The 12,424-nt window shown below is 40.5% G+C and overlaps 1 protein-coding gene across 10 annotated transcripts in view; it reads left to right on the top strand.

Moving 5' to 3' along the window:
- The window catches only part of LOC105463701 (mediator complex subunit 12L), a 338,063-nt gene that overhangs the window by 22,152 nt on the left and 303,487 nt on the right, over positions 1–12,424 (top strand). For all 10 annotated transcript variants that reach the window (XM_071091103.1, XM_024787306.2, XM_071091105.1 and 7 more), the window contains exon 3: positions 8,703–8,807. In XM_071091103.1, the coding sequence (XP_070947204.1) occupies positions 8,703–8,807 (105 nt within the window). The remainder of the gene's footprint in view (positions 1–8,702; positions 8,808–12,424) is intronic.

A 12,424-nucleotide genomic window follows, 5' to 3' on the forward strand; every position in this document is an offset into this window, starting at 1 on the left:
GGAATGGCATGATGTAAGACTTAGAGGTTGAAAAGACAGTGTATGTGGGGTGGCATATAATAAAGTAGATTAAACGAAAGAAAATATAAAAATAGAAAACAGCTATAATAACAATAGCCACCATTTATAGGGCATTTAATAATGGACCAGCCACTGTGCTAAACTGCACATTTAATCTTATGTAACCTTAGTCCTGTGAGTTATTCCCGTCTCCTTTCAAACAAAGCCACCAAGGTACAGAGATCAGTTACCTTAGTCTCAATCGTAGGTAAGGCTATGCATTCAAACGCAGATCCATGTGACTCGCACACTTAGAATGGAAGCAAGACTGGAATGCTGGGCTTGATTGTTTAAGTCTTTGAATGCCAGTCCTAGGTGACTGTGTTTTGATTTGGGTCCAGAGAAACTGGGGAGAAGACCAGAGATATTCTTGAGGGTTTGTAGATAGTTATGCTAGATGCTGCTTTTTCCCTTCTTGGGGAAAAGAGCAGAAAGCCTTCTGATGCTTTTGGATAGGGGAGTGCAGAATAGAAAACTGTTTCAGGAAGATTCATCCAGGGCCAGTAGGCATGCTGGACAGGAGTGAAATGTGTGTGGAGCAGTAGCCGAATCCTGCTGTAACAGCTGCCTCAGTTGGTGGGGGTGGGGTGGGGGATGGGGGAGAGTGAGAGGGGGGCTGTGGTATTTTAAAGGAAGGAATAAAGGGGAGATATGTTTTGAGAGAAGTATGGATAGGTTTGGTTCATGATGAGGTATGAGGAATAAAAGATTCTTCCCTTATTTTCTGGGTCTTTTATATCTGCTAACTGTAGTTGTTGCCTAGTAACAATTAAATGTATCTGTGATGGGGATTATCATAGCCCAGTTTCCCAAACTGGGGTTAACAGACATCTTCGGGGGTCTGAGAGAATGTTCTTTTGGGGGAGAGGTGGACAAGGCTAGGATATATAGCTATGAAACCATGAAAAATTTTTTGAGTAAGACTTGAGCTAAGCCAGCCTTCCTGACTAGTTCATAGAGGGATATTTTGCTACTTCTGTGGCATTCTCATCCCTGGTGGACGTTTCTGTACAATTCATTGAACTGTCATGGAACTGGTTTGTTAGATGTGACTAGGGGACTGAGAAAATTGGGAGTTTCTGCGCATGTTCTGTGCAATAGATGGTGACGCTCAGAAGATTGTGAGTGTCTGTAGTATGTATTTGTGTGCATTATCTGACTTTGAGATGGCCATTGATAATTGTTTAAACTGAGCTTATTTTTTTCTTGAGTGAGAAAGGCTTAAGAAATTCCTAAACTAGCATCAAAATGTTTTCACTTTCCCAGTGAAACATTTCATTGAAATTAAAAGATTGCTTTGAAAGTGATCCAAAAAATAAGATCTTTCTGTGAAGTTCAAGGTAAAGGCATGAGATTTATGGATGCATTTGGAGGTTACCCAAAGTATCGAAGGTCTGATTTTTTTTTTTTTTTTTTTTTTTTTTTTGAGATGGAGTTTCACTCTGTTGCCCAGGCTGGAGTGCAGTGGCGCGATCTTGGCTCACTGCAACCTCTGCCTCTCGGGTTTAAGCGATTCTCCTGCCTCCTGAGTAGCTGGGACTACAGGTGGCTGCCACCACACCTGGCTAATTTTTTGTATTTTTAGTGGAGACAGGGTTTCACCATGTTAGCCAGGATGGTCTCAGTCTCCTGACCTCGTGATCCGCCTGCCTCAGCCTCCCAAAGTGCTGGGATTACAGGCGTGAGCCACTGCGCCTAGCTGAGGGTCTGATTTTTCTATCAGTGTAGAATACAAAAATACAGAGTTAACACAGGCCTTTTCATATTAGCATGGACTATTTTCTGGACTTTGGTTTCTGTTTCTCTCTGTGTGCCTGTCTCCCTAGAATAAAGCTTGTTATTTTAGTTGAAACCAATGACAAGAGGTGTGAGCGTTCTTCTTTCTCTGTGTTTGGATTATTTTGTTGTAAACCTGTTGAAATCCATGTGCACAGTGGTTTGGTGCATTGCTACTCTGGGCCGCTTGGTGAGGACTGTGAATTCACATTCTCAGCTGGCATTGTCTCTTGGTTTAGTTAATACTTGGTCTTGGACGTGCGTGTACAACGGTTTTGCCCTAGATGCTGTTAATGTTAAACGTATTTAAAAGTATGTCTGGATTCGTGGTCTCCTCTGCTTCCCAACAGTTATTACAAGTGCTTTATTTTTTCTTTTACTCTCCATGTTGTACAATGGGAAGATGTTCAACCTTTAATAAGAGTCCTTTTAAAAGGTGCAGTGCTGTTGATCTGGTTCCCAGAGCACAACCCTGGGAACAAGATCTTGACTAACTGTTGTGTGTGCCTCACGTTTTTGGGATCTTAGTTGCCTCACCTTTGCAGATGGGCAAAGTAGCTGCTGGAAGTTCTGTTATAAGAATTGTTGGCCAGATATAGCCGAACAAGCTTAAATCTCTGTAAGGAAAGGCATTGTAAGAATTTTAGTGACTGCTGCCCTCCATTATTTTGAGACATCTTTGAAGAGGTTCAGGGCTAGCAAAAGAGGAAGCTATTTGTGTCCTTTACAGATTCTGGCTTGGGGGTTTTAGAGGCATGCTGTTCCAAAATTTGGAGTCTCCTCTTTCAATTTTTGCCTGATTAGACTTGACAAAAGCCTTCAGAGCAGTGTCATAAAAGTTTGTTATTTGAGTTCAGGTAACGCACATTACCTCTTGTTTGGAATCTCTTAATGCTGCCTAATACCATTAAGTATCCATGTCCCAGCCCAGTTTCCCAAACTTGGGGTCTGTGGACTCCCTCAGGCTAGAGAAAGTGGTTCTCCTCTAAAAGGAGTCTGTTGGTGCATTACTGGAGTTTGAGAAATAATGTCTAAGCAACAATAGTTAACACTCTGGAATTTGAATCTTATTCTTATCTTTTGGATTTTTGTCATTAATGTTAACTCTTCTCAGAAACTTTAGGAAATAGACCATCAGGGTGCTTTGTTGTGATGCTCTGGATTTTTACTTCCTCTCACGTAGTTTCTCTAGGTCCTTGACCTGAAGTTTTGTACTAATAAACCTCACAGATGTGACAGCTGTTTTTTTTTGGCTCTGTGGCCCTAGTGTTCTATAGGAAGTTAAAGGAGTGAAGTGAAAACTTTATACACTTGGTTCCTTCCTGGATCTGTGTGTGTATAGCTTTGCATTTGTGTCTTCAGAGTGAGGGAAGGGGGTGTAGTAGAGAATTCCGCATGGACTTTTCTTCTTGAGATCTCCTGCTCTTGAGCCAAGATGGGACATCCATTTTCTTTCTGGTGTTAGACCTGTACTGGCACTGGGCATGGAAACCCTGGTTTTCTAGAGAGGCAGAAACCTCAAGTCTTCATGTTAGCATGGTCTCTGTATCAGCATCACCTGGGAACTTGTTAGAATTACAGATTCTCAGGCATCACCCCTGACCTACTGAAGTGGGAACTCTGTGGGTGGTGCCAGCAGCTGTGCTTTCGCGAGTTCTTCAGAGGATTCTGATGGATGTAAAAGTTTGAGAGTCACTGCTTTAAGGAAAAGGTCTTTTTAATTTCCCAAGAAGGCTTTTTGTGTGTCTGCTGACTGGAGCTTCAGGTTATCACTTTCTGGAACCAAAAATATGATACTAACAATAGCAGCAGTGCTAACTGCCAGCCATTTTTATATGGTTTGATGGTTGGGAGCATGGACTTTTTGGAATTCTTCACTGCTGTGTAACCTTGGCCACATTAGTTTCTCTCTGGGCTCTTTTTTTTGAACTGGGTTATGGAGATAACGTGGTAGAAACTGTTACTGTCCCCGTTTTACAATTGGGGAAATGGAAGCACAGCAGTGGTCCCAGAGCTTGCTTAGAGTCCCTCTTAAATGTAGTGGGGGGTTTACATTCGAGCTGTCTGATTGCAGACTCTGGGCTCTTACCCACAGTATTCTCCCCACTCGTGTCTGTATCTCCACCAGTCAGTCCATGGTGCCAGCGTGTATCCGCCTGGAACCACCTATGCGAACCAGAGGATGGCCTAGTGAGTTGGAATTAGAGCGTCCCCAATTGCAGCACGAGCAAGATTTTGACTGACACTTCAGTGTGGAGCTCAGTGTTTCTTAAACCCAGAGCCTGTGAACCCCCTTTTCAGAATAGGGCTCTAAAAGATAAAAGCTATCCCTCTGGTGGGTCTGTGGCTCTCACTGGAAGTACTGTGGAAATCTGGGTGCGGGGAGAGGAGTTAATTGGTTGTGGCTGCTACCATTGAGTGGGTGGAGTTGTCCTCAGGGGTGCAGATGGGTGGGTTCCATGAAGAATTGTCCCGTGTCCCCTGCACTTTCAGATGTGTCACTGAAACCTTCAACTGTTTTTACCCATCTCAGATAGGAATCTGTTTTACGTATAATCTCAAAGTATTTTTTGTATGATTTTAATATACATTGAGTTTCTGAGGAATGTAACTGTTGTGTCTTAATATGTTGGGAGACTATTTTGTTAGTTTGAAACTATAGCAAAAGTGTTTCACAGTTTCAAAAAATTCATGTTATGCTCTTCCTGATCATTTGAAATGGTAATACAGCACACTTGTATCAGTTTGCATTTTGTAGTTACTGTGTTATGCTAATGCTAGGAATAGGAACAAACATTTAACAATTTCTTTTGTATTTTTTTGAGACGGAGTCTCGCTCTGTTGCCCAGGCTGGAGTGCAGTGGCATGATCTCTGCTCACAGCAACCTCCGCCTCCCGGGTTCAAGCAATTCTCAGCCTTCTAGGGCCCTGCTTCTTCAAAGTCTAATGTGTCCATGAATCATGTGGGAATTTGTTAAAAGGCTGATTGTGACTCTGGGGGAGGGGTGAGATTCTGCCTTTCTAACAGGCTTGCAGGTAATGCCAGTGCTCCAGGGCCATGGACCACACTTTCAGTTGTGAGAGTCCAGTGTAGTGTGCCTGAGCGTTTCCTGTTGAAGTACCTATTTTAAGTTACTTTCTTTTTAAAAAGTTTTAGAATGAGAGCATTATACTGATTTAACAAATATTGGTATAGGTAAGTTATTTATGAATTTCATTTCACACTTGGGAAATTGATGTTATAAAATGTTGTTTTCAGGATGGTATGTGGGGTGTGATGGGATGAGTGCTCCTACTCTGGGTGACAAAGCGGTGCTAGTTAGAAACACAAATGAAATTACAACTCCAAATTCATGAGGTAGTGACTCAGAATATGCTCATGTTAATTGTTCAGAATAGGATGTCGTTCATTTATTTATTCTTTGAACAAATATTTTTTGAACACCTGCAATGTGTGCTATTTGCCAGGCACTGCATCTGTGCACTCTGTGCTTGGCCTGTGTTTGTCAACAAAATAAAGATCCCCAGTTTTACGTACCTTATCTTCTCATCGAGGAGACAGCCAATACACATTCTAAATTATAGTGTGTTTTAGGTGATAAATGCTATGGATTGTTGAAGGATCAGGAATGCTGGGAGGTAAAGGGAATGGGTGGACAGTTCCAGTTTAAATAGGGTCATCACATTTCTCATTGAGAATGTGAAATTTGAGCAAAAAGTTAAGGTGGTCAGGTCGTTGACCACGTGGATACCAGGAAAAAGAGCAGTCTAGGCAGGGGGAACAGACAGTGCAAAATCCCTGATTAGAGAATGCTGGGCTGGTATGTTTGAGGAATTGTAAGGAGACCAGACAGTGTTAGTGAAGGAGAGTGTCGTTAGGGATTAGGCCAGAAAGGCAACAGGGTTAAGATCACACAGGAACTTTTAGGACATCGTAGGGCCTTTGCTTGTACTTTGAGTAAAATGGAACATTATTGCAGGCTTTGAGCAGGAGTGACATGGTCTCACTTGAGTTTTAAAAAGCTCCCTATGGCTGCTGTGTTCAAAGTAGCCTTCAGGGGGAAAGGGGAGAGGCTAGGAGACCAGTTAGGAGCCATTGCATTGCCTAAGCATGAGATGATGCATGGTGGTAATGAGAAGTGGTCAAACTACATGTATTTTTGTGAAATTTAGAATGCAAAGTTTAAACTTCTCAGAACTCAAGGCTCCCAATAATATCCATGTGGCTCCTAGTTTGAGGAAAATCTGAGGTAGATGACAGATATGTATCCATAGTTCCATGTTCTTTTCCTTCTGGGGGTTCTGAGTTTGCGCACACACCCAGGAGTGGGCATGTGTCTTCGTCCCAGCGATTAGCACTTGGATACAATGAGCAGCTACCTGATCTGGTGTTAGTATAAACTAAAAAGTGAAGCAATACTAAACTATCTGGTTCTGAAAATCTCACACATTCTTCTTGATTAGGCCAGAATGTATTTTTAGTAAAAGCATATGCTGTTACTCAATGTTTCTTATAATACTCTGACGGTAAATCAAAGATAAATATTCAGTTTTCTCTTCCTACTTTCCCCCTGAGCTCACTGCTGGTACTCCTACTTTCTTAGACTCAGAGACTACTGAAATTTCGATAGCACATTTGCTTTAAGTTGACTGAAATCTTTCTGACTTAAAATATGCATTATGTAGTTTTGCTCTATATTTTCACGTAATTTATTTGAAAATGTGGGAGCAGTTTGGAGATATCTTCTGATAATGTACTTGTAACTCGTATTCTGCGTGGATCACGATTTCAGTGACCTTCTATACTTGGAGGAGACTTGTGATTACCATAGAGTGAAATTTCCTATTGAGGGGTCTTTTGAAAACTCGCCAAAACAGTGGCCCGCCAAGGCATTAGTAAGAGCACACATAATTAAGTAAAGTTACATGGCACGTCTCCAGGAGACCTTTGTTCTCAGCCAAAGTGACCTTTTTAGAGTTTGGTCAGGTGCTTAAATGTCATAAACTATTTTGTTCTAAGCTTCTTGATTAATCGTAACAGTGATTTTGATCAGTTGCTGTTTTTCATTTTACGCATGCAGCAGTTACTTAAAGGAATAAGTGTGTCTTATTCTTGTGCCGTGGCTACCATTACTCTCAACTGTTACTAGGATTATTTCTTGGCTTGGAGTGAGGGGAGCAGGAGGTAGCTTCATTTACTCAAACCTCTCCCTCTTATTCTTTCAAGTCTGTATTTTAGGAATTCTGATTTAGTTCCATAACTCAGTGATAATCTGGGTAGGGCAAGAAGGTTGTTTTTTTTTTTTTTTTTTTTTTTTTTTTTAAAGGCTTGGGTTATTTTTGATGTGTTGTGACCTTGGAAAAGTGTTCTTATATCTATCCAGTAGGAGATCTTTTTAAGGAGAGTAGGAGTTGTAGCCACATATTTTTAGACCACATTTTCATGTGGCATTTGTTCTTTGGTGGCATGGTGTCATGGAAATTTCTCTTCCTAGTCTAGGATTTAGAAGATAGTATTTCCGTGCTGGCTTTGTCCAGTTGCTGCACTAGCTTAGTGAGGCACACTTTTCTCATCTGTACAACGGGCATGAAGATACATGCCTACTGTCTCCTTTGGAATTGGAGTTGGTAAAGATCAAGTGAGCCAAAATACGTGAGAAAACATTGCAGCTCTAAACTTCCTTTCAGTTGTGGGTTGTGATGTTGTGTGACTGTGATCATAGGGCATGTGCCTAGGAACCCTTTACTTCTGTCTTTAATTCATCATATGTCTTGGGTAAGTTGGTGAACCAGCTTTCTTAAACATAAAACAGGTGTGTGCATAGGGGTTGGCCACAAATGGAGAGTCAAACTATGGGTTCTCTGGAAACACTTTTTTTTTCTTTTTTTTGAGATGGAGTCTCACTCTGTTGCCCAGGCTGGAGTGCAGTGGCGCGATCTCGGCTCACTTCAACCTCCACCTCCCAGGTTCTAGCGATTTTCCTGCCTCAGCCTCCAGAGTAGCTGGGATCACAGGCGTCTGCTACTACGCCCAGCAAATTTTTGTGTTTTTAATAGAGATGGGATCTCATCATGTTGGCCAGGCTGATCTTGAACTCCTAACCTCAGGTGATCCACCTGCCTCGGACTCCCAAAGTGCTGGGATTACAGGCATGAGCCACCGCGCCCGGCCTGGAAACAATTCTTAAAAAAAATCCTATTTTATATTTCTGTGAGATTTTTGCTCATTTTTTTTTCCTTTTTCTAACTTATAAGTTAAAAAAAAATCTAAACTTACAGGAAAGTTAAAGGAATAGTATAATGGGCCAGGTGTGGTGGCTTACACCTGTAATCCCAGCACTTTGGGAGGCTGAGGCCAGAGAATCACTTGAGGTCAAGAGTTTGAGGCCAGCCTGGACAAAATGGTGAAACCCCATCTCTACGAAAAATATAAAGATTAGCCTGCTGTCATGGCGGGTGCCTGTATGTAATCCCAGCTACTCAGGAGGCTGAGGCAGGAGATTGACTTGAACCAGGGAGGTGGAGATTGCAATGACCTGAGAGTACACCACTGCACTCCAGCCTGGGTGACAGAGTGAGACTCCATCTCCAAAAAAAAAAAAAAAAAAAAAAAAAAGATAGTATAATGAACACCCATGTACTCAGCACCTAGAGTCAACAGTTAACATTTGCCACATTTGCTCCCTCCCTCTACACATTTATGTATTGGTGTTTAAACTTCAATTTCTGCCTTCTTTGATTGTTGTCCTTTCAAGAATTCTCCTCTACAGAGTATAACAAATTTAGCCATTACTTAGGGTGCAATATGTTGGATTATGTTGAAGCTTTTACATCCTTTTGCTTAATCAATACCTTCTCTTGAACAGGATGAACTTACTGCTGTGAATGTAAAGCAAGGCTTCAATAATCAGCCAGCCTTCACTGGAGATGAACATGGCTCAGCTAGAAATATTGTAATTAACCCATCAAAGGTAATGTTATTTATTTCCTCAGACTCCTGAAAAAGTGTGCATATGTGACACCCTTAATAATCAGTGTTGATAAATTAGTGTTATTTAAGCTACAGTCCATATTCAGATTTCCCCCAAATACCCTGTATGCTGTCCTGCCCCAGGATCCAATCAGGGATCATACATTGCATTTAGTTGTCACATCTTTTAATTTAGTACAGTACAGCTCTCTGCCTCTCCCTCCTCCCCTTTCCTGCCTTTTTTTAAAAAGGCTTTTATGATTGCTATTCTAGAAGAGCCCAGGTCAGTTGTCTGATATACTAGTGCTATATTCTAGATTTTTCTGATTGTTTTCTCGTGACAGGATCCAGGTTAGATATTTTTGGTAAGAAGACTACATTGCATCATATCAGGAGACACACAATGCCAGTTTGCCCTATTGTTGGCTATAGTTTGATCACTTGTTCTGGGTGGTGTCTACCATCTCCCTGCATTGGAAAGGTAGTCCTCTCTACCTCTTAGTAAGGTCTACAAGGTGATAATTTGAGAGGATATAAATATCCTATTTTACAATAAAATTTCATCCTGTTATTTTAGCATCACTTGATGACTCCTGCTGAATGATTTATTTTGCTGGTGATTGCAAAATGCAGGTTTTCTAATTATTCCATATGCATGTTTTACTTGGCATTCTTTTGTTAAAAGAAGTACTTCCTTTTACACTCAAGTTTTTAGTGTCACTTTGGATTATTATTTTTTTCTTTTAATTTGATGTGTTATAATCCATACCTTCATTTTTCTTTTTGATGCTCAGATTGTCTCATGTTCTGCTAGTAGGGACCCTGCTAACCTGGCTGCTGGTTAAATGTCCTTGTCATCCTTTGAGCACTTCCCTACTTTTGGCACCAAAACATATTCCAAGTTTATCTTGTTCTTTCCCAAACCAGAAGTGGATGCTCAGTGCTACTGGAGTGTCATTCTTTCTAGGCTTTCTCAGTGGACAGAGATGGGAAACATAGATACATATTTTTTCTACCTACCTGTTATTACCATTTCTAGCCCAGTGCCGCAGGGTATTTCCCCTGCTTTTTCGTATTCCATTTTTAGGTCTCCCTTCTCCCAAAATGAGAACTCTGGCTCTTAATAATATCAATATATATATTTATTTATTCTTACAGCACACATAAAAAAGTTCCAGAATAAAATACTTCATTGCCACTCCAACAACAAAACCGCTGAATAAATGTGCAATTTTTCTACAATACTTTTTGCCCTTAGACTTTCATTAAAAGTCTAATGTTGTGCTCAAAAATTTTTTTTTAAAAATTATATGTCTTTTTCTCTGCATTTATCTTATCAATTAGTAATATAGGCTAGGTGCAGTGGCTCACGCTTGTAATCCCAGCACTTGGGGAGGCCGAGGCAGGCGGATCACCTGAGGTCAGGAGTTTGAGACCAGCCTGGCCAACATGGTGAAACCCTGTCTCTACTAAAAATACAAAAATTAGCTGGGTGTGGTGGCAGGCATCTGTAATCCCAGCTACTTGGGAGGCCGAGGCAGGAGAATCACTTGAACCCAGGAGGCAGAGGTTGCAGTGAGCTGAGATCGTGCCATTGCACTCCAGCCTGGGTGACAGAGCTAGACTCCGTTTCAAAAAAAGGAATATAAATAGAATTGTTTGCGTTTCTCTGTAATCTTTTAGGGTTTGATTTTTTTTCATATATTTTGAGTTGGATATTAAAATACTTTTGTGAAATTAGAAACATACATACAAATGAAAAGAAATCAGATGTGCAGGTGAATTTCTATTTCCTTTCCCTTCTCCAGAGAAATGTTAATGGTTTGCGCATCATTCCAGATCTCTCTTTATATGCACACAAGTGCACACAAGTTGTTAAACTATCAACTGAAATATTACTTAAGTGGTGTGAAAGAAAATAGAAACATTTTCTGCAGATAGTCCTATTGACCAAACACAATGTTTTTAGTTTTGTCTTTTTTCAATCTTGGTACACTTTTTTATGTTAAAACCACAATTATGTATATGTAATTTGTGATCCTTTTTAAAAATTATGATAAAACATTTACCATTTAACCATTTTTAAGTGTACAGTTCTTGGTCATTAAGTATATTTCGCATTGTTGTCACAAACATCAACCATTGTCACCATCCATCTCCAGAACTGTTTTTTGTTTTTTGAGACATATTCCAAGTTTATCTTGTTCTCTCCCAAACCAGATCTACAAGGTGAAGTCTGGCTCCATCGCCCAGGCTGGAGTGCAGTGGCACAATATTCACTCACTGCAACCTCTGCCTTTCTCGTTTAAGCCATTCTTGTGCCTCAGCCTCCCGAGTAGCTGGCCACGCCTGCCACCACACCTGGCTAATTTTTGTATTTTTGTAGAGACAGGGTTTCACCATGTTGGCCAGATGGTCTCAAACTCCTCGCCTTAAATGATCTGCCAGCCTTGGCCTCCCAAAGTGCTGGGATTACAGATGTGAGCCACTGTGCCCGGCCTCAGAGCCTTATCTTTCTTAATTGGTCTGCTTTAAAAAATTGAAACATTATTTTGTATGCACTTTTCCTTATGGCTGAAGTAGTCATATGAATAATAATTCATGGCTAGATAACATTCCATGATGTATATATGTGCTGTAATTGACTGAAACCTCTATATACAGCAGTTAGTTTGTTGCCAGTTTCTCATGGTTATTTATAAAGAAACTGTAGTAATACTTGAAAGTATAACTTTTGTTCTTTAGGATAAATTCCCTGAATTGTATTACTACTTGGTTAAAGGGTGTATTAATGTACTAGGGCTGCTATAACAAAATATTTCAGACTGGGTGTCTTAAACAACAGAAATTTAATTTCTCACCATCTGAAGGCTGGAAGTCCAAGATAAGGTGTCAGCAGGTCTGGTGTCTCCAGATGCCTCTCTCCGTGGCTTGCAGATGGCCACCTTCTCACTGTGTCTTCACATGGTCTTTTCTCCTTGTGTGTTCCTCTGTGGTGTCTCTTATTCTTATAAAGTCCTACTGGATTAGGGCCCAGTCCTATCACCTTATTTAACCTTAATTAGCTCCTTAAGGCCCTATCTCCAAATATAGTCACACTGAGGGTTAAGGCTTGAAGATGAATTTTGAGGATGTACAATTTAGTCCATAATAGAGAGTATGAACGCTTTATGTCTCTTGATATGAACTGCTAAATTGTTCAGTTGTATCAAGTTTTATGTCAATTTAAATAACTGAGTAAATGGAAATAACATCTATTACACTTCTGCTACCACTCTTTCTGTGAGATTTACTCAAGGACCCAAGACTTCTGAGGGGAATTTGATTTTATAAATATGAAATACATGAATTGTAATGTAACTCCTAAATTTTTTCCCCACATTCTTATCAAATTAATTATTTTTGAAAATAACTTTGGATGGATGGAAACAAATGTTAAATTTAACCTTATCTCTGGCCGTGTGTGATGGCTCACACCTGTAATCCCAGCAATTTGGGAGGCTGAGGCGGGCGGATCACCTGAAGTCAGGAGTTCGAGACCAGGCTGGCCAACATGGTGAAACCCCGTCTCTACTAAAAATAAAAAAAATAAAAAATAAAAAGGAGCTGGGTGTGGTA

This window comes from Macaca nemestrina, chromosome 2, assembly GCF_043159975.1.
Source record: "Macaca nemestrina isolate mMacNem1 chromosome 2, mMacNem.hap1, whole genome shotgun sequence".
NCBI lineage: Eukaryota > Metazoa > Chordata > Mammalia > Primates > Cercopithecidae > Macaca > Macaca nemestrina.